This window comes from Anser anser, assembly GCF_964211835.1.
Source record: "Anser anser genome assembly, chromosome: 1".
Classification (NCBI taxonomy): domain Eukaryota; kingdom Metazoa; phylum Chordata; class Aves; order Anseriformes; family Anatidae; genus Anser; species Anser anser.
Genome location: NC_139720.1, coordinates 116,862,842 through 116,885,470, shown reverse-complemented (window position 1 = coordinate 116,885,470; position 22,629 = coordinate 116,862,842). Strand labels below are relative to the sequence as shown.

Below are 22,629 nucleotides of genomic sequence, written 5' to 3'. Positions count from 1 at the left end.
CCCCCTTTAATTTCTTTAGGTGGTTTCTTGTAATGTCGTGGGAGATTCCATTACGTTTGTTTTCAGCGTCTCACATATTTCACCTGAAGCTGCAGAAAGCCAGTCGTACAGTGTGAAACTGTCTCCACTTTACTTGCAGGTAAAGCATTAAGTGTTATTCTCTTTTTTTGTTTCTTTTGTTACATCTCATCCCCCAGCTCAGCTGAAAGATCTGAAAGATGGTATCAGGTTTTCACCTCCCAGTTGAAAAATGCATGCAAGCTCATCTTAACTCCAGTAAAACATTTAATAATATTACAGTTCTATCTGGGGCAAGATATAAATTCATGAATTAAGCCTCTTCTTTAGGACAACTGGATAAATAAATCTTTGGATAGATGGTTCAGATGTTTAGAACAAAAATACCCTTTTTAACTGGCATATGCTCTCAAGTAACTTTTGGTTTCTTAGACTGTCACTTGGGCATATGCTGACTCAGCAACAGGTATTCTTCCTTTGGTGAGCATCAGTATGGAGCTTGACTTAAAGTTTCTTTAAAGGTCACCAGAACACTCTTCAATAACTTCTTTCCTATCCACAGCTTCAGCTCTACGTGAAAGACAAAGGAGATGATGTCAAAGTTGAGTGGGTCCTCATTAATACCAACGAAACCAACTTTGAAATCCAGCCAACAGGGCAGGAGGTCAGTCAGTAAGTTTTATTTGTTGCAACAAATGCAAAGGTGCACTTCGGATGTGGAGGGGCCATAGACAAGCTCTGCCAAATCTTGCTGCTGTTGCCCCAGGTAGTCACTCTGTCCCCCTGTTCAAGGAGGCAGAAAAGATGGGTCTCCAACCCTCCAGTGCTTTAGGGTATCAGTAATAGTGGCTAGAGCTAAGGTATCAGGTGAGGCTGGAACAACAGAAGTAAAAGTGCCTGTTACTTTCTGCTGGCCGCATTCAGCAGAAGAATGGGGCAGTTATCTATTGACAATGGTTTCTTGAACTGCTTCAGTGAAACTTGCCATGGCTCATCCATCAAAACCCCCGCATCTCTGAAAGCTGAGAGCGTCTCTCAGGATCACTGAAGCATTAAAGATAAACCTGCATTTGACAGACAAGTGACCTGGCAAACATTTTTCAGCCAAATTCAAAGGTGTGAAAAATGTCTGTTACTAAATGCCTTCTTTAAGAGCACTTGTAAAATAATGAAAAAAATGTAATGATGTTCCCATCAATGTAATTACTAAATTGCCCTCTTCCTTAACTTAATTAGTTTTAGAATCTGGTAACCCTGGTTCAGATACCACTGTGAAAAAATACAAATTTTTAAGGAAATGATGGGTTATGTAGAAATATCTTGAGGCTTTCTGAATTGCACCTTATCTTAGTATATAAATTCTGGTTTTTTGACACATATCCTGAAAGAGTTTTTTCTGCCTTTGAATCTTCATAATTTGGTGGGGGTCACAAACATGGTGACTCTTACACCTTTCCTACAACAGTGGGTGTGTGGTTGCTTGTGTATTAGGAGCTTGGTTTTCTGACTGAGGGCCTTGCTAAAGATTAAGGCTAGTGTATAGCAGAGCTGCTTCTGAAGACCTGTACTAAATGACCTAGAATCATAATTTATTACCATAGCTTTTGTACACAAGAATGTTAAGCTCATAACTAAAGAGAAGCAAGTCTTTTGAAGTGTGTTTTAATGGGGATTTACTGTGCATCTAGCAGTGTAAATGATCACTTTTTGAACAAGCATTAAGTACTTAACACGTGCGAATGACTTTGGCACTGTCACTGACCTTCACTGGACTTCAAAACCTGCTTTTGGAGAGGTGCCTAAGTCCAGAGTAACAAAGCGGTTGCAGCGTGCTTTGCTTGTGTTTTTTTTAATGAGCCTGTTAAGTTCTTACTACTTAAGGGCTTTTTTCCCTTTTGAAGTTTCTGTTAGCATTTGTGGAGATGGGGAGGCAACAAACAGCTATTTAATGTATATAACAAAGAGCAACCTACCCCTCGGAAGTGCCTTCAGCTCTTAAACTTTAATGTTGGCCTTTGTCTTGTTGTTTTCTTCTTTCGGAAGAGGTATTTTGTGTACAAATAAAGATCTGTAATTGCTGACTATTATCTGCACAATGGTTCTGTCATCAGTCAAACAGGTGGATGGATATAACAACCTATTTTCTGCTGATAAAAGCTGGATGAGCCTGAGCTACCTTTGGTGCAATCTGGCTGACTTGCAGGGCTTGGGTTGCACCTGGTTCTGCTACCTTGACCTTGTTTGCTGCCTGGCCTTGAGCTAGCCGCAGCAGCTCACTGTCAGCCCCTGGCCTGTGTCAATCCCACAGTAAAACGTGTAGTCTTGAACCTTTTTGCTTGGCAGTTAAGTCACTGTGACTTTGTGGAGTGTGGTGCGATAGAGCATCACTTTCCAAATAAGGATGACTAAGAAAAAAAAGGTTGGCCGGAAAGGAAGCTCTTTAACCAAATTGTCTTGCAAATAACTATGGAGTTAAAAAAAAAATATATCTACTAGTGGAAATCCAATGACAGTTGTTGCTGTTATTATTAAATAACAAATACCAGGTTAGGTTGGTGGCAAAGTGAGAATTGGCTGGAATTTTACTACTTGACAATATTCTTCATCGAACAATGTGTAGGTAAGGGTAGGGGTGGCAAATCACCTCCAAAACAGTGAAAACAACCAGCAGTTTATCTGCTTATTGAAATATCCTGAAAAATAAAAATTAATGAAACTGAGACTTTCATCAGCCTGATTTACTTCCTTCATATTTTTAAAAGTATTATCTGCATCTGCAGGAGTGCGCTGCTGCCTCTTTCTTTGTCATTTTTTTTGGGTACTACAGCGTGAGCAAGGCAAAGCTGCTGAGGAATTAGCTGATGCTCTTGCGGGTTTTGAACAGTAGCTGCATGTCATCAGGGGGTGGGTATGTAAGGAGGTGATGAAACAGGATTTCTGTACGCAACGTTCCTGGGATTTTTATGAAACGCCCTGGATGTTTCTGTAACACTTGGATAATTGGGAAAGGGGTGTTACTCCCGATTGGTTTGACCTGTTGTATAAGCTGCAAGCATCCCTTCAGGAGATCAGGAGTAACTCCATGTGTGTGTTTTCCTACTTTTAAAAAAGGACTGAGGGTTTTAGTGACAGACCATCACTTGACAAAGCTGGGCCTGCTTTGTTGGTGCTGCTTGCTGTGAATCGGTCGTGGCATGCTTGCTGTAGGTGTGCTCCCATCTGCCAGCAGCATGTGGAAGGGTGCCTTTTTTTTTTTTCTGCTTTGTATACTTATTGCATTGCCCTTCTATTCTGTATCTGCAGCTGTAAGGTGGTTCCCTTTCTTTTAAAGCCTTGCTTTGCTGTAACACAGTCTCTCAATGTGGTACCATGTAAGAAGAGACGGATGAGTCCTCAGATCTTTGTCTTCAACTTCAACCTTTATCTTTAGAAGACAAACCTCGTGGAGATGGGCTGCCTTCAGAGCAGAGGGAGCATCAAACTGCCCTTTATGTGACAGCTTCATTTGAAGATTTGCTCCCTTGTAGATAACTGAGCAGAAGAAAGCTTCTGAGTAGCGTGACACTGGAAGCAGGCTTCTCTGTGGGCACAGGGGGAGGAGGGATGGTTCACTGTCTTCAGACACCTTACAATTATTCCAGTGAAGCCACACGTGTAAGCAAAATTTGTGACATGTTCTGATGCTTCAGAGAGGAAGTGTGGAAGCAGGTGGTGTTAAATGCAGGTGGCCATGAGGTTTTTGAGTAGGCAAACATATGAGTCAGTCCCATGGAGTGCCATGACTGCCAGTCCATACAGCGTGCTTTTTTTCAGCAAAGTTAAAGACCTCCAAGAGATGCTAAAATAACTTCTCAGTGCGGCCCAGGATTAGCACGTTCTCATCTGTTGCAAGCTGGCGTAACTCCCATTAAATCAGTGGCACAGCGCCTATCTGCTTATCCCATGGCCTGATCTGCTTTCCTAGCAGAGTGCAAAGCAGTATAGAAACTTTAAAGCAGCATCATAAGATACAGACTGTCAATGCAACTTCTGTTTTTGTGGCTAATAGCTCTGCCTTCTTAACTCTCAGAACAGAGTGTGGCTTTGTTAGGGTACATTTCTAGTTTTTCTTTAATGCTTAGTGTAGAAATTGAACTATTTATTTGCATGATCTCCTGGTACATTTAGTTATTGGCAACAGAAACCATATCTCTCTCTGATGAAGATAATTCTCACTACCTTTGGTGGTTTAGATGTGTCAAATGATTTTTTTTTTTTTTTTTTGCCTTAACTTGTATTCTTCTGAATTTTGAACAGCATGATTGTTTGTTTCCCCTTAGGGACAGGGAGCAGGGACATGTGCAATATCTGAAACGCTCAGAGATGTTTTGAAGAACCTCTTTAGCTCAGTTTCTCCATCTGTAGTGTTGAGTACAAGGCCTACAGACATAAAGGAGATTCAGGTAAGTCCTATTCCTACCTGAACCTTTTGAGAAGTCTCTTTCTGCGTAGTGCTTTTATTTACCTGTTCATGACCCAAAAACAAGTAAGTTTAACACCACTCAGTGATCAGAAACAACTGCGATGCTTGCTTTAAAACAACATAGCCTTTGGCAGTGAAGGCTTTGTGATTATGGCTCCCATGTGGCTACTTGTAGATGTTACACCACATCACGTCTAATTCCCTATATTAATGTGACAGAAGCTGAAAGCACAATCCCTCTTCTTTTGCTTTCTTTTCACAGAATGTACAGAACACGAGCGCTCTCCCTCAGGGCACTAGTCCGCCTAAACCTCCAAGGGCTCATGAACTGAAACTGCTGGTAAAGAACATCGCGGTAAACCTAGCTGATCACAGTGCTGCAGGTAACATAGCCCAGAGGATGCTGCTCATTTTTAAGTAGGGTGTTTGTTTTGTTTATTTGTGTGTTTGTTTTCTTCCAGATGAAATCATTTGAAAGTTCTAGTTTACAATCTTGGCTCAAAATAAGATGTAAGAAATTGCTGTGCTCCGAGAAACGGGCTTAGTCATGCTTGTACAAAACCGTGTTTTAGTTTAGCTGATTATTTAGACACCTTGATCTTCGTGTAAACAAATTCATCATGTTTGAAAACAAATTTAAATGAGCATATTTGCAGAGCTGGTTGTTTATTTTCTGGAGTTTACTTTTTATTTCTAAATAAACACACTTAGTGTGTGTACACGGTAGTAGGGGAGGGCTCAAAACCAGCTCTTCATTAACTCTTAGCAGTGGCATTGGTTTGGTTCAATATTACCTTATTTTTACATCTGCTTTTCTTTACTTTTGAGCAATTTACTGATTTATGTAAAACTCTCCTCTTTTATGCATGCTTTCCTCAAAAGAGAGTGGTTTTTTGTTGGTGGTGTTTTTGTATGTTTTTTTTTTTTCCCAATGAAGTACCTCTGTGGGGAGGGGTGGGGGGTACCTCTTGCAGGTGGAGAATGAAGCCAAAAAGAGATCACTGCCTGGTGAATTTGCACTGCTGATTTAAGAAAAAAGCACTGAGCCTGTCTAACAAGTATTCAAACTACTTCAAGTACAAGCATGCTTCCACCACTGCTTGAGGCATGAGTGAGCATATTTGGGATTTTGTCAGAGGAAATGCAGATATGAAGCCCTATGATTTATGGTCGCTAACAATTCCGTAACAATCTTTTTAATGGAAGCTTGTGGCTTCTAAATTGGGCAAGGTACTAATTTTGGATAAATATATCCTGCTTGCTTTACTCCTTTTCAGTTAGATGTAGTAAGTTTCTGCCCCAGACTGTTGCATAATGCTGCTTTGCTCATCCTGGTTGAAAGCGATTCCTCTAAAACTTTCTGCAGGCTGGTTTTTTTTGTTTTTTTGTTTTTTTTTTTTTTTAATACATATATATATATATCGGTTCTGGAACTCTTTGCAGTGAAATGTCCTCTATAAATAAAGCTGTGCTGGAAACTGTAGATTGCAGCAGGAAAACTCATTTAGAATTCATTGTTACTCTACAGTTTTGTAGTGCAAGCTAAGCGTTTCAGTAGAGCTGATCATTTTGGCTGCTGTTAGAAAGTCATGAGATGAGATGCCTTTATTAGCACAGAGCACAGGCTGCAAAGGGTTCATTGCTGTGGGAAGGCTCGCTGCCCCCTCCTTGAAAAGGAGAGGAAGAGGGGACAATTAATGCACTCTTATTTGGGAACCTAGATACTGAGATCCAAAAATTAGCATTTGCTCTTCTAACAGGAGATGGAGGAAATTTTGGTGGTTCTCTAGCAACTCTTGGAGCTCAGATGCTTTGGAACTGAGAAATAAAGTTTCACAGTGGGGTTTAGCTGGTCACTTTAAATCCGGTAAAAATACTGCACAGCTGGGTAGATGCTGGCTTCTGGACATCGCTTGCTGCCTTTTAGTTATTGTTCCCTTCCCTCTTCCTGGCCTTGTCTTGCAACAATAGTTAACCATCCTGTTGCAACTCTGAGACTCCCTAAAAGCATGCACACCACCACAGATACATACTGGGTTGGGGAGGGGAGAGGAGGGTTTGTCCATCCCAACCATTAAGCTCAAACATGGGTTGCCAGCAAGGTTTATAGGATCTTGTGGCTTTCCTATGGATATGTGAGTTCAGCCAGTGAGTAACCAGCAGCAGAACTGGCCTCTGCTTATGGGCTGTGCCTGGTTTTGTCTCCTTAACTTGTGCATGTAATCAAGCGCTGTCCTAGATTGGTGCTATATGGCCCACAGTGCATCATCAAGGGTAGAAACGATTTCTCCTGTTAAGGAAGAAAAAAATCGTTAGCTGTGAACAACAGAGAGCGCAGGGCGGAGCTGTTGAAATACCCCGCTGCAGAGTCAGTCCCTGGGTGGCTCCAGTGCAATTGCAGGCAGAGCTGTATGCGCTTTTCTGCACCAGGCTGCTCAGCTCTGCGGGCAGCATGAGCAGCCTGCAGGGACATATGGCTGCTATAACAGAAAACCGCCCTGGGTTCATTAACTCGGGCTCAGCGCATTGGGAAAGCAGCTAAACTACTTACTTCGGGGTTAGCTTGGATTCCAAATAAGCTGCGTGTACGTAGTGCTTTGTCTCCTCTGATAACCTTGTCAGGCCCGAGCTGCTTCTCCACAGCCCAGGTACACCACCAGTGGACAACTGATAGTTGGTGGTGATGAATGTAGACCTGGGTTCTTCCAGAGAGCTGGAGGCAACGTATCTTCTGTTTGCACAGTCATTACTGAGCTTTTTGCTGCTGCACTTGCTATTGGGGAACCCCAAGACCAAAATGATTTCTAAGGCTGTGGAAGCCAAACAGAAGAGATTGTTTTAAGAGTGACGTGTTGAACAAATTATTTGCACTTGGAGTAGCAAGTAGAAAAACCTACTCTGATACACCAGTTAGTCACTGGAGCGAATTCCAAGATCAAGGTGTAGTAACTCTGCACCAGTACTCTAAAATGCCATGAACTTGTTAGAAACTGCAGTCCATAAAGCCATCATTAATTAACACGACTGTGATCGTTCCCTTGCTAGCAGAAGAAAGTTTCTTTGGTGTCCAAAGAAACCGTGTGACTCTGGCCAGTAGGAACTTTGATCTGTTTTTGTAGAGCAGCTCAAAGCAACTTTACTTCCCCACCCACACCACCACCTCCTTGTTATTCACTCTGCATCCACATCCTTTTTTTTTTTTTTTTTTTTTATCTTTTTGTGCCTGCACTTCCTTGCTTCATGACAGAATTTAAATTGGGTCACCGTGTTTCACACTGTATAGAAGAGCGTATAGGACAATGATGACCTGGTCTCGACCAGTGCCATTACTGCAGATGGTGTACAAACAGAGTATGGGGAGAAATTTATTCTGTGAGTGGGTGAGGAAGTGTTTCCAAATGGTCTATTCACAAGTGCAATATATAAGGAAGAGGATTCTTCACTTTCTTTTGAGTAAGTGTACCTCCTGGTGATGGAAGATTAATAACTTTTTTTTTTCCCCTACAGGCAGCACAAACCTTGTGTGTATAGTTCAGTTGAATGACCCTATGCAGAAGTTTTCCAGCTCTGTAGCCAAAAATGCTGCAAATCCCTTTTGGAAGGAAGAGTTTGTCTTGTGAGTAACTCACCTACGGAGAACATTTCATAGTAAAACATCTTTTTTTTACTGGCACTATGTGAGCTTTTGAGGGAAGAACAATGTTTTGAAATATGTCCTGTCAGGTGGCCTCGGAAAAATCTGGAGCTGGTAGGGATCTCAGGATATCTAATTACCCTCTGCGTAGATATGAGATCAAATAGGTCTCTAGATCTCCCTGGCAGATATCTGACTGTAGTTAATGACAGCAATAACAGGCAAAATAAATCACCCTGTACTCCAATTCAGTGTCAAAAAAAAAAAAAAATGTTAGCAAGGTTTTTAAGTCACTTTACCTTGAAAACTGCATCTGAGGAAATCTGATGTCTCTCCCTTCCCTCTCCCCCGACTGGCAAATGTAAATGTGCAGACAGGTTGACTGTCTAAAAAAATTATGGCTATTACACAAAGCAGAGTGTAAAACTAGATAGTAACTAATTAGATTATTTTTTTTGTGTAGAACATAAATGGGAATTTGTGGCAGCCTGCACAGTATTGTGTGATTTATGCAGCTTTTGTAAATAGGGTCAAAACTGAGCAGTTCTAAAACTGTTTTAAATTCCACTTTCTGTTGGCAGAGCAGAAAATATCTGGTAGCTTCTGTGTTGTATGAGGAGGGGAAGGGAGAGCCACAGATGGGCAGTAAGTTACAGGTGTGTTTCTCTAGTGGATTTAGACACATACGCAGGCAGAAGCAGCTTCCCAGGGAAACGGGTAGCAGTGCTGCCATGCAACATACTACAGGTGCTGCTTTTTTTTTCCTTCTACTGGTTTATTAACGTGAGAGGCACTTGGTACATAGTGGAGTGTCCGTGGTTCTTTATGTAGCTTTCCTCTCCTACTTCAGTTCCATTCATAGAATCACCTAGGATGGAAAAGACCTTTAAGATTATAGAATCGTAGAATGCCTCGGGTTGGAAGGGAATGTTAAAGATCATCCAGTTCCAACCCATGGGCAGGGATGCCACCCACTAGATCAGGTTGCCCAGGGCCTCATCTAACCTGGTCTTAAACGCCTCTAGGGTTGGGGCATCCACAACTTCTCTGGGCAGCCTGTGTCAGTGCCTCACCACCCTCTGAATGAAGAATTTCCTCCTAACTTCTGATCTACATCTCCCCTCTTCTAGTTTAATACCATTCCTTCTTGTCCTGTCATTATCTGATTGAGCAAAAAGTTGCTCTTAATCTTTTTTTATAAGCCCCCTTTAAGTACTGAAAAGCTGCAGTGAGGTCTCCCTGGAGCCTTCTCTTCTCCAGGCTGAACATCCCCAGCTCTCTCAGCCTTTCTTCGTAGGAGAGATGCTCCAGCCCCTTGATCATATTCATGGCCCTCCTCTGGACCTGTTCTAACAGCCCCACATCCTTCTTGTGCTGGGGGCCCCCGACCTGGATGCAGCACTCCAGGTGGGGCCTCACAAGGGCAGAGCAGAGAGGGACAGTCACCTCCCTCCACCCGCTGGCCACTCCTTTGTTGATGCAGCCCAGGGTGCAGTTGACCTTCTGGGCTGCAAGCATGCACTGCTGGTGATCCTCAAGAACAAGTCCATCTGTTTTTCTGTGACATTTTTCATCACTGTCCAGTCGCAGTGTGGCATTCCCCATACTCATTCTTTCTCTTGTAAAGCAGAAGCTCACCTTGCAAAGATCTGAGTGAGCATTCAGACCTGTGCCTGTCAGTGCTGAGTGTTGCCTGCCTTGAGGAGAGGTGTGCACTTCTGTGTGTATCTCCTCAACTTCAAGGGGGAGTGAGTGTGCAGTGCACAGATCTTTTCCTGCCTCCCTCTAGCAGTCTGCTGGACTGTGCCCGTGTACTTTATGGGAGCGTGCTCTGCAAAAACAGGAGTGTTGTAGGGAAAAGCAACACGGGTTGCTTGATATAAAGGAAGGCACTGGGACTGGTTGTCAGAGGCTGTACAGGACTTTGAGAACACTGGACTCCTCTGAATGTGCGCAGAGGTTCAGATGATAAGCAGTCACTGAGGTCAGCAAATTAGAATGGATGTTGTAGAACAACACTGAGAAGTCCTGTCTTTCTGTGTGGCTTGGCGGAGAAATATGCACTGTGTCTCCTCCTGCTGGCAAGTGGAGAACCAGCTAGGAAGCTCTGTTCCTTAAGACTGTACAGTTCAATAACTTCATGTCTTACAGAGTCTGATTTCAGTTACGAGGATCTACAGCTTTTGTGGAAAGCCAGAGCAGGCTGCGCTCTTCCGTGACAGCCTGCTGTGTTCCTGTCACAGCTTAAGGATTAATGTGATGCAACTTCTTCTCCACAGTAGGAGAAACAATGCACTTCTGTAGCAGCTTTCTTTTCTGGAGTATCTCAAAGCGCTTCACCCCCTAGGTTTGTGAATCACTTCAGCCATCTGTTGGTGGAGCAGCATGTGCTCAGTGTTGTAGAACAGACACACGCCCAGTGCTTTTAGACAGGAAGTTTATAAGAATAATGACCTTCCCAACTGAAAGTGCAGAGGGAGGGCAGGCAGGATGTGATTAAGTTGACTGGAATTTGGCCTTGATGCTAGGGATAATGCTGGGTTTTCCACAATGTTTGCTATTTTTCAGAAGGGCATGAGGTAAGCTTGGGGACTTTTAAAGATAAGTGATCAGGATTTGACTGTATACTTTCTTTCATATTCATTCCCCCCTGACTTTATTAATTCAGAAACAAAAATACCTACTAGCTTGAAGACCAGTGTACTGACCACCATGTCATGCCTTGATTTAGATTTGTGAGAAGAGCAGCAACAGGTAGCCTCAAGGTTGTTCTTTTCAAGTTTTGTAGGTGCAGGAGGGGATGGTAGAGGCAGGGAGAAGGTTAAAGCCTGCTGCATAGGTTATGTCCCAGAGCATCTGATGGAGGTGCAGTATCTGCAACCAAGATCATGCCAGCCTGAAGTGGAGACATGGAAAAATAAAATACATGCATGTGTTCCCTCGAGCTTTTTGGCAGAACATTTGCAGAGATGGGCATAAAATCAAGTTTTACTGCAAGATTCCTCAGTAGCTACCCAGTTCACTTCACTGTCTCACTGGAGGAAAGATTTTTTTGTTTTTTTTATCTCTTGTCTAGTACATCTTACAGAGTTCTACAAATGTCAGTAATTCTGCTAATAGTACACATTAGTTCTGTCACAGAGAAACTATTTCTTCTTATCTTGCAACATCCTTGAGTCTTATTTTGGAAGTCATACTGACTCCTCTCACTTGAGCCCGTGACTATTTCCTTGCTTCTCTCCTGCTTTGCAGGACACTTTCCTGCTTGTACAAGATAATGCACAGCTTTGAATAGGCAGTTGGTTGGACCTATTCCAGCATCTTAACTTAAACATTTCAGAAATGCTCACTTCTGAACCTGCCAGGAAAAAAATGGTTTCTTAGTGCTGCTGCACAGCAGTTGAACTAGGGACTGACTATCAGCCTGAAAGGCAGTGTGCGTAAACTGCGGGGGGAGAAGAAAAACCTGTGACAGTTTAGGCAGTTGAACTTCTGAACGATGCTGTAGGGAACCAAACCCTGTTTTTCTGGCTGAGATTCCTTTAGTCATTCTTACTGAGGTCAGAAAGAAGCCATGCACACAGCCTGCCCAGCACCCTGGTGGGTTGACTGTGTGGGGTTGTGCTTGGTGCGGGGCAAGGAGTTGGGGACCAGAACGAGACAGGGAAAATCTATGTGGGAAGGAGAATCTTTTGCATACAAAAACCTAACATAGTTTCATTTATTTTGCAGTGAACTAAGTGCCAAATCAAAAACATTGCAACTGCAAATAGTAGAAGATGGAAAGTTGGATAGTAAGTATTAAAACTGAAGTGTTTTGCATGATCACCTCATTGCTACGTGTTGACATGAGTCCTCCTTTAGTTCTACCTGGCTGTATAGCCGTATAAGAAAGTGTTTGATTTGTGAACCTGTGTTGAAGTTCAGGTGTCTTCTGCTGACTTGTCCCGATTGCCCCATCAGCTGTACCTTCTCTAACGTCTCTAGGGAGCCCTCGAGGGGAGAACAACAGCAAAAGGGATATCAGCTGAAAAGAGCCAGCCAAGTTTATACAAAACAGGGGAAAATGTATAAGTTAAGTTTTTGTTTTAAAACTCGGTAAGCCTGTCCTCAAATTTAGGTCCCAGAGTTGAAATCCATGGAAAACTGCAGAGTTCTTGGGTAGGCAGATCCATCTGGGTCAGCCACTGTCAAGGTACTTTGTTATTTCCACCAGTAAGCCTGGACGGAAGAGAAATGCAGTGTTAAAAAGTAACTCTCCTCCTCAGGACAGATTTAAGGTTACAAAGGAACCTTGAATCAGCCTTTGTTTCTAGGCTGCCAACAGCTGTTGGTAATCCTAATTTTTTGCCCTTCTAAAATTTTGACAGATTTTCTGTGAGTAATTTTGGTTTTAAGTTAATCTTTCCCCGTCTTTCTCTTACTGAAGGGTAATTGTTGTTCATCCTAAATCCTTCCTTTTCAAGCCCAGAAGGCTGCCTAGCAATTACCACGTATAAAGCGCAGTAATTCTGGTTGCATTGGATTAAATATAAAATTTACAGAATGAAATATTTTTGATTCTGTTGTTACAGTTTGCAAGTAGCCTTCAGTGGCAAAGAAAAACTCACCGCTGAACTATTGCATTGTGTTTATTTGGAGAAGTATTGCCTTACAAGTGCTGGGGATGAGGGATGAGTAGGTTTTGAGACCAGGGAGCGTGTTGAGCTGTTTGCATGAGCTTTGTAAAGTTGCTCCAAAAATACTTTGCTTACCTGAGCTTTGTTGAATTGATGCCACAAGTTCATAAATTCTTCTCATAGGTACTGCTTGTCCTTTTGCTGATACAGTTCTACTTTAGCTAGGAGTAGTAACTTTATTTCACCTCTTGAATCCATTTGCCCTTTCCTTCTTATGCCAGGTTTCAGGTATAAAACAAACAGGCAACAAATGACTATTTGTCGAAGGATGGGAAGTCAAATGTAGGCATATTATTTAAATTTCTCTGATGGGGATGCTGTTTTTTATTTAAAAAGAGAGAGAGAGAGAGATGAGATCTATGTAATCAGCAAATATATATTGCTTCTTATACAAAGTCTAGTCCTCAAGCACCTTTTGTAATGGGTCTTTCAAACAATACCAGTAGCATTCCACCTCCTACTAAGAGTGTTTCAACCTGGTTTTAAAACAAAAAAGTCCCAGTTGATTACACTGGCAACTGTCTTTCTTCTCCCCTGGCTCTACCACTGCCTGAGCTGTTCTTCTGCAAATTTAAATGGAAAACTCAGAGAAGAGTCATGAGAGTGGGCGATGGGAATGTAACATAGATCTCTATGTGCCCTTGGATTTTGCTTAAAACTATGATTTCATCCCTGAAATCCTGCAGTAATTTTGGTAATGGTTTGCTCCTGTCTAATGTAGGTAACAAAGTAAGGGGAGGAACTAGAGAACTGCTCAGCTGGCACTGAAGATCAAATTAAGATCAAATTAAGACAGAATATTCTTAATGATACACCAATTTACTAGGAACCCAAGGAGGTGTTCTCTGAAAAGAAAGATGGAAGTAACTGGTTAAGAATATTGTTCAAGAACATAATAGTAATATTTCTAGATGTTTTATTTTCCCCTTTTCCCCTAAGCATTCTGCATAAACTGGGGGGGGGGGGGGGAGTGTTGGAAATGGCCAGAAATAGTGGCAAGCAGGTAATGTTTCATGTCTCCATTCTTTGTTGCTCAGTATTAGGCCAGGCTGGGGAATAGTTGAAAAATGTAAAGAAAGCTCTGAACAGTGCCCTTACTGTCCCATGGTGTAGAAACAGTTCTTCTAATTAGCTGCTGTTCTTCCTCCTTTCCTGTCTTCTCATCCTTAAATATACTGACAGCTTAAATGAGTCCTATTTTTTTTAATTTTATTTCTTCTAGGTTCTTTGTCCGCAAAGGCAACTGTACCTCTAGATTTGTTCAGGAAGCAACCTTCTGGCCAGCAAAGCTTTGCACTGAACAGCACGGCCAGTGAGAGCAGTCCAGAGCTGGGGCCTCGGCTGGGATCCATTAGTGCAGAGGTATGGCACAGGGATGTTTTTAGGGTGTATCTTTTACTTCTGGAGGTCCTTGTGAATGCTCATCTTGTGCTTTGGACTGTCCTTCACAGTGCAGTGCAATGTGTGGCCCAGTTTGAGTAGCACATTCATATTATATGGTAGTGTGCCACACTGTATTTGTGTATATCAAAAGTATTAGCTGGCTATTGAATGTTAGTAGGAATGTGAAAGGAGCGCTAGCTAGGAATGTTAATGTCCTTCTTGCTTAACTGTGCCTCTAAGGTGAAATATTTTTTCTCTTCCTAGTTCTTCTTTATAGAACCTAATGAATTAAAGACCTGGCAAGTTTCTTCTCCAGTGTCAAGCACTAAGATAGAAAAGGATCGAACTGTGATGCCCTGTGGGACTGTGGTCACTACTGTAACTGCTGTGAAAACCAAACCTCGACTAGAAGGGAGATCATCTCCACTGAGCACAGGTAAGGAGGTCCAATTCTTTCTATGTTTGACGTTAGGATTGTATGTGGGGAACAGGAGAATTTGGTGCAGGGAGGAAGTGGGATGAAAGGAAAGGTGCTGTTGTCCAGATTTCTCTGATGCGTTGGTGGTGCGGGGCATTTTTGTATTCTTCAATATCAGGTTTATAATTTTCATGAAGCCTTGTTCTTACAGGAGGAGTGGTTAGTCCTCCTTTTAGTACACACTTTAAAGCTTTATGCTAGGGTGGTAATGTAGAAGAGCTTTGTGGATGTTTTTCTGTATGACAAAAGTGTCAGGCTCTGAGTGCTTGCTGGTGACAGGCTTGTTGCTGTGCCTTCTAACCTCGGTGTGTATTACAATCTGTGATGAGGATTGGTTTGTCATCCTCTGACAAACTTTTTTCAGAATACCTTTCAGGAGTAGACTCGATTCTTCCTGGGATATGTATGAAAATAAAATCTCTGAACAGTCTTTGTTTGAAGTCTCACAAAGAGCTGAATTCTCTTCAGTTCTCAAAGCAGATCTTTTACTTAAATGGATATTGTCTAGTATATTACAGAAAATGCTTAAAAAGAAATTGCTATACTTCACAGGTCTTTAGGGGGTCACATTACCATAGAGAGCATGCATTGAGAATTTCTATTAAACTGCTTTCTCAAACACTTATGTTTTGAACAAGCTTTTAAATTGGTATAATTTACTCTTATTATTTTCATAGTAAGTGTCTTGAATAGTTTAAATAACCAAGAAACTTGGTCTTCAGATTCTCCTGTGAAAACTCCAGTTAAGGTCAAGATGATTGAAAAGGATTTATCTGTTCAAGCTACCCATTCTCCTGGTGCTACAGTCAGCAAAACTTTATCATCTTCAGATACAGGTAACAGAAACTTTCAAAGCTTATAATCAGAACACATCTCTCTAGGCTGCACATGGGATTAATGTAATCCTGTTAAAATAACAACAAACCCACATGGCTACTGCCTTTCAACAGGCACTGAGTTGTTTATATTAGCAAGTACTGTGGTTAGGCATATAGCAGTCTTGCAATAGAAGTCTGTTTTTAATTGGAGATTTAAATTACTAATTTTGAAAAAATAACAATGAGCTGTGGTTTGGAGAGGGGAGGTGACTGCAAAAAAAGAGCCAGGCTGGCTTTTCTCTTACTTCTGAATGAAAGGCCCCTCCTTTATAAAGGCATGAGGGATACTGCACAAAATGAAAAACATCCAAAACTTAACTTTAAGGCCATTCTGAATTCCCCTCTCTGAATAGAAGGCTTGAGGCTGGCTTGATGTAAAGCAGACTGGAACAGCAGGAACACTGAATTCTCTTCCAAACTCTACCACTGTTATGTTTTCGGCTAATGCAAATACGTAATCTTGCCGTGCCAGTTTGTTCACTTTCCTAAGTCACCTGGCATATAGTTGAAGAACCATCAGGTAGCATTGACAATACCTTTAATTACAAATTCACTTTGAATTCAACTCGATTTTGACTCTGTGGCCTTTTACCTTTTCGAGGTACAACTCTGAATCATCAGCATATTTTTTAGTCCTTTGTGTTGTCACCATTCATTCTTTAGCTCTGTAGGCAGCAGTGATGAAAGGTGTGGTCCAGTATGGCTGTAAATGGCACGTGATGTAGAGTCCAGTTTTCTTCGTACAGATTTAAGCACGCATGGGACAATCTGGAGATGATCTAGGCTGCTCCTGGAACAGTCAGAAGGCTTGCTCAGAGATAGAGATGTACAGGCAAAAAGACAAAAATTTGGAAAGGAGTGTGAACCATGGTTTAATAACTCTTGAATCTTTCCCATCTTTAGACCAATGATACCACGAAGCAGGATGGTATTTACTAAGCCATTTTGGGAAGCCTTAGACTTCCAAGTTTTCTCTCATAGCTGATTTTGATCTCAAAGATACAAAGCACTTACTGGAAAACCTGTGAATGCAGCTTAGGGCACGTTGAGATGGGCAGTGTTTTTCTTTTTATGGGAGTTTGGGGGAATTTCTGTGAAATGTTAATATACCACAACAGGAAGAATTACTCATTAGCTCAAGAGCCCAAGCAAATGAAAGGAATACAAAGGAGCATTCAGTATGGCAATAACTTAGGTAGTATTTATTACAAGCATAATGCCATAATAGCTACAAGCTCTATGGAAAAGACACTGTGTCCTTGCCATAGTTCTAAATAATGACAACAATAAGAGTTAGTAAGTGCTTCTGATGTTGTCCTGACCACTCAGCTGTTCCAGGGGGCTTTGCAGTGGTTATGAAGGTGGAAAAGCAGGGGTTTGTATCGAATGTGCAGGCGTGCATGGGTGTGCATACCACTTGTGCACACCTACTGTTAAATTCCAAAGGTATCTGAGGTACTTAGTGTGGTATTATTATTTAGGCATCATTTTTAGTGCCTTAATGTCACAATAACAAAAAGACACCACTCAGTTTAATTAATGCTATTCCTGACTGTATCCTTTTGTTGTTAAATCTCTTATTAAAGAGCCCACCTCCAATAATTAAATCTGTGGGTTGGTTTTTTTTTTTGCTTCATCAGCTTTATTAGATTTGTTTGTTTCTAAGCTTGATGAATTTGATTAGTTTACATTTGCTTGTGCCCAAAGTTACTCCAGTGTAGCAATGTGTTGAAATAATTGGCTGCTTTGCCTAGGTTTCTAAAACCTTCTCTGTGTTCAAGGCATGGGTTTGTAAGTGCAACTTTTGTACCTTTTCTCAGAATAATGGCTAACATAGACCAGACCGAGAAGAATGGAAAAGACAAGACCCAATAGCTGAGTGGTGTATTGGACAATATTTTGTTATTCATGGTGTTCATACTATCTCTGCTAATTTATTTGAATTTTAAATTAAGAATAAGATCTGCCTCTTAGCTCTGATACTTCCCATTTTTTTTCTTCTTTCTGAAATAATTCTTCATTTTCAGAACTGTTGGTATTGAATGGCACTGATCCTGTTGCAGAAGCAGCCATTCGACAGTTAAGCGAGTCTGCAAAGCAGAAGCTGAAGTCTCCTAGGAAGAAAAGCACCATTATCATATCAGGGGTGTCCAAGGTAGAGCAGAAAACAACACGTTTAATTCTTAGTCCTGCAAAGTCTTTGCTCCACTGAGTATTACATGAATGTGCTTTCTGTTTTCTCCCATTCAGCAGTCTCTGCAGGATCTAGGTCTGTTTGCTTCAATTACTGTTTGAAGCTGAGCCAAATATGAGTGGGTTTACTGCAGAGTGGTTTGTTTTTTCATTCTTGGATTTGACAACCTGAATAAAAACGTATGGTGTCCTTGGACAGGAGTGAGATGATTAGGAATTTGGGAAAACCAGGTTAGGTGAGGACAAAAGATGAGTCCTTCTCCGTGTTTTGGATTTGTGGATTTGTATTTATCTGATATAGCTGTCAAGAAGTCCTTCTACAAGACGAAATGCATTGATATCTACCTTTTTAATAATTAAATAATAAATAAGATTATAAATAATAAAATAGATTATTTTCTATGCGATCTAATACGTTGTTACAGCATGTAGGAAAGTGTCCCATTACTTGCAGTGGGGCCAGTGATAGGTGTGAAGCATGTACTTAAGTCTTTTTTTTTTCCAGCCATTTGGCTTTAACAAGACAGTGATTAGGTAAATATAGTCACCTATGATTCTTACTAGAATTTGACTATATGTTCCTCTCCTTTAGTGGAGCTAAAGGAGCCTCACAATGGCTTTCTGATAGCCCTGAACAGTGCAGATGAAAGTGTAAAGCAGAGAGAAGAACAGAACTTTTGCAGGGAGGCTTGTTTTTTCCAGCAGAGCAGCTTGTGTCAGTGTTGTCTCTTTATTTATTTATTTTTTCTTTCACTGGGCAGACCTCTTTATCTCAGGACAGTGAAGCTGCACTGATGATGGACTATGCTGCAGCCATGGACAGCTCCTGCAAAGAAGCAGATCCAGCACCCACTGGAGAGGAGGCAATTACAAAAGTCACCTCTGATGAAAAGCTATCATTAGGTGCTTCAGAAACAGTACCTGATACTGACCCTCAGCAAAGTGCCCAAAAGGCTTGGGGCTTGGAGAACGGCACTCAGCAGTGGAACTCCAACACGCTCTTAGACCAGACCTGTGAAGAAATATCTGGGAGCTCATTCAGTGTTTCAGAAACTGGGAGCATGAAAAAGTCTAAAGGTACGTGAGCCTTACCTCTCCTTCAGTGAAAGACTGCTTTTTGTACAATAATTGACAGCGTTGTGCAACACTGTACAGTAGGTTATCTTCTTGTACTGATTTTTCTTCTGAAACTCTATGCAATTGTGGTGATGGAAGCTGTCTTACTAGTAGCTATAAAGAGTGCAGTCCTCTGGCTCTCAGAGATATGGCAGGCTCCGTGACGTTCTCTTCCATCTGGAAGCTAGAAGGGATCACCCTTAGAAGCTGAAAGGCAGACCACTAAGCCTGACTCAGTATCTGGGAGGGAGATAACTGGCCACAGTGTCAGTTCCTCAGTGAAAAATGTGTTCTTGTAAACAAGGACTTGTGCTGTGTTAGGAGTCCCATTACTGATGTGAAAATGGCAAGGTCCTGCGGTTGCTTTCTGGTAGGCTGCTTTTCTTCCTCCTTTCTTCCTTGCTTCTCTGAGCACAAGCTTCCCTGCCCTCACTAAAATATGTGTTCAGACAGCACCAATGGCTAAGCCAGAAGTTTTTCTATGTTTTCATTAATACATAGTTTGCTATGAAGAAACGGGAATAAAGTAAATAAAGGGTCAGATCATTTTGCTCATGTAGTTACGTACCTGAATAGCTGCAATTTGGAAATGTCTTAGGATTCTTTGTGTTTCGTTTATAAATCCAGTGCCCTCTTAGGCTGTTGTGCTGGCTTGTGGCTATGTGGTAGATACAGGTGGCTCTTTAAAAAGTCTGAAAGAAGAGCAACTTAGTGGACTCCCACCTGTGCCTTGAACAGGCAGTATGCCAGCCTCAGGGGATGTGCATTCAAGTTGCAAAAATTGCAGTTTCTCACCCGTATTCAAAAATATACTCTTTTGCTTTATTTTCTGTCCTTTCCTTACCCTGAGATAGTATGAAATGGCTTTCTACAAAACCTCAGCACAGTACTAGATTATTGTAATGCACCCCACAGAAGGTGTATACTAGACCTCTTTGCCAAAGTTCTCCCGTAGGACATTGAGGTCTTGTCTTTTCACAGCACTTTTTTTTTTTTTCCGACAGTTTAGAATAGCACAGCAACAATCAGTTTGGCATTAGAAGGTTTTGGGTGTGTTTGGGGTGGAGTTAGGCGGCTAAGCATGAAGTGAACATTTGTCTTTTTTGGAGCCTAGTGAAACTTACAAAGCAGTGTGAGATTTTGCAAAACCTCTGAACTCTTCTTTAACGTGTTATTCAAAACACGCAAGTGGAAGTTTGTTTGTGAACTGGTGTTTAGTTTTGTTTTTCCCTGTGCAGTACGTTGCAAAGAGATCAGACTTCTGAAGATTCGCTTTGCACAGTGCAGGGTAGGACTGCTACAAAGGGCAAGTTATCTCTAATATTTGAGACAGTTGTCTCAGCTGAAAAAGACTTCTAAAAAAGTCTAAAATCCCTTTCCTTGTACACAGATCTTTTTGTGGAAATCTTGAATCTCTGCTTTGTCACAGCCGAATAGCTTTTATGGAGGGAGATAGGGAAAGGAGGTAGAAATGTTTTCCTGAGTTAGGTTTGAATAGTTCAAGGGTTTTTTCTTAAATGCCTTCCCTTCTAAAAAACAAGAATAGCAACAATAAGAACAGCCTTCTGCTTTAAAAAGCCTTGGGTATGGTATTAATGTCTTAAACTTAGCGTTGTCTTTCTCTATATTTTTTTTTACTCTTGCATATTTTTGTTCTTTACCTTTCTGACTTCCTGTTTCTTACCCATTCCCTTTTATAAACTTAAGAGGACCACTATGCCAGCCAGAATTAATTACCTACACAGTAAGTTATTTTTGTCTTTCTTTTTAAAGAAAATGTAGCTTTACAATGGTACTCTCATTGTAAAAATCGAAGCAAAATGTAGTTTGGCACCTGTTTTCTTCTCCTCCCATCCATTTCTTTCCTCCCTCCAAACTGGCCTTCCTGTGCTCAGATGCCCTAGCAGACTAGTCTGCCGTAACAAATGGTTTTCCTGGTGGGTGTGCTGTCCAGGTGGGTCACGCAGAGTGGACAGCAAGGAAGGCTTGGAGGGGTGCTCTGTGCTCCTGATCTCTGTCCATCATGCCCATTCCTGTCCTATCTGGTTATCAATCAAACATCTGCTCATGCAAACCGTGTGTGACCCCATACTGGATGTGCATACACAGAATGCTTATTTTAAAAGCTGCTGCTTACAGTTTTCTAGATCCCATTTCTAGCCAAACTCCTTGAGCTACAAGTTCCTCAGCAGCTATTTACACAATCACTTGGATTAAAAACTGTTTTGGAGTTGGGAAGGAATGGAAAGAAGCATCTCCATTCATATCCTAGTAGATGTGGAAGGAAATCTGAATCTAATGTATGTTATTGAACAAAGTGATCCTAGCCCCACAAGCCTGTTCAGAGCACCCTAAGCTGTGCTCAGGAGCCTGTGAAGACCTGAGTCTGTACGGTGCTCTTGAGACTCTCTGCTCGTCTCCTGGTGTTAGGGGCAAAGTTGGCATGCGGATCCTGTTGAACTCGAAAAGTAAGCATGCAAACAGCACGAGCATCACCAAGCTTGTGATTTGCCCTGTGCCCTATCTTCTCGGTCGGGGTGCATGCCTCCACAGCAGCTGGAGCCACCGGCAGGCAGCACGTGCCAGACTGGCTGGAGACTGATGGGTGGCAGTGGGGATGTGGCAAGCTTCCAGGTACCAGTGACCTCAGTACCTCTGAAAACACAAGCTTTCACGTCGGGGGGCTCCTGCTTTTGCTGAGGCCGTGCTGTTCTCAGGGAAGTGCTGCCTGCAGTTTTTTTTCAGCTGCAGCGAGTTGTCCTGGGCCACCAGCGCAAGTTTTGCAGCAGTCTTGGTTCGGTTCTGTTCCCTAGGAAGGGAGATCAGTCTGAATGGATAGGACTAAGCATCTGTTTACAGATAAACTCTTCTGTCCTGTACCTCCCATTGGCACAACTTCAGCTGCAGCTGCCAAGTCTGCTGGGCAGAACAGCTGAGTGCTAAAACAAAAGCCGCACAGCAGCAGGGCCTCAGCAACCTCCCCCAGCCCCTGCATATTAACAACCGTCAGTGTCACGGGGTAAAACACTGTTTCTTTTATGCTGTTGACAAGAGCTTGAAGTGGTACTGCCTTGCCAAAGTGATCAGTCAGAGGGTGATGGGAGAGCGGTCAAGAGTCAAACCCATGAGTGCCAGTTGCTTTCAGCTGACTTCTGCTTCAATCCCATTGTGCCTGGTGAGCCAAGTCTCAGCCGCAGCGCGGCAAAGCATGCTGGAATATCCTCCCGGATGCTGAGTGCCTAGTCCTTAAAATAAAAAGTAATAATGCCAAGCACATGTTTGTAAGTGTTCCGGTCTGAACAAAGCATCTGGCTGCGTGGAGCAGGGCTGCCATGAATTGCCTGTTCTGCAGCTGCTGCTGTGCAAAATGCCACGCAGCCTGCATCGAGTCCTTTGATAATGATGTAATCCTAGCTGTTGGACACGATCACATGCAGGAATTAGTCTGCGTGTTGCTTTTTGCATCCATTTGCAATGGGAGGAAAAGCAGAATGGAGACCATGTGGTGACAAAATCTGATAGTTGATCTGAGAAGGAGTAAGGAAACCTGGTTATGGTAGGGGAACAGGCTGCGGAAGCTTTGCCAGGGAGGTGACTGTCCTCACGTACCCTGCCTGACTGCCAGAAACCCCCTGTGTTGGCTTGCTACCTGGGTCCTCCTTCGTTCAAATTGGCTTGTGCCACTGGGGTGACGACAGTGCCCAGTTCTGCACAAAACGACCACCGTGTTAACGCTGGGCCGATGTGCTGATGTCGGGCTGGGTGCCGCTGGTAGCATCCCTGCCAGC

General features: G+C 42.3%; 1 protein-coding gene across 1 annotated transcript in view; it reads left to right on the top strand.

The window, feature by feature from the left end:
* Positions 1-22,629, top strand: part of C2CD2 (C2 calcium dependent domain containing 2) — a 40,043-nt gene that overhangs the window by 11,465 nt on the left and 5,949 nt on the right. Inside the window, exons 3-13 of the mRNA XM_083819310.1 lie at positions 20-139; positions 581-682; positions 4,338-4,460; positions 4,743-4,863; positions 7,988-8,096; positions 11,847-11,908; positions 14,016-14,155; positions 14,441-14,612; positions 15,377-15,490; positions 17,560-17,687; positions 18,487-18,802. Of these exons, the coding sequence (XP_083675436.1) occupies positions 20-139; positions 581-682; positions 4,338-4,460; positions 4,743-4,863; positions 7,988-8,096; positions 11,847-11,908; positions 14,016-14,155; positions 14,441-14,612; positions 15,377-15,490; positions 17,560-17,687; positions 18,487-18,802 (1,507 nt within the window). The remainder of the gene's footprint in view (positions 1-19; positions 140-580; positions 683-4,337; positions 4,461-4,742; positions 4,864-7,987; positions 8,097-11,846; positions 11,909-14,015; positions 14,156-14,440; positions 14,613-15,376; positions 15,491-17,559; positions 17,688-18,486; positions 18,803-22,629) is intronic.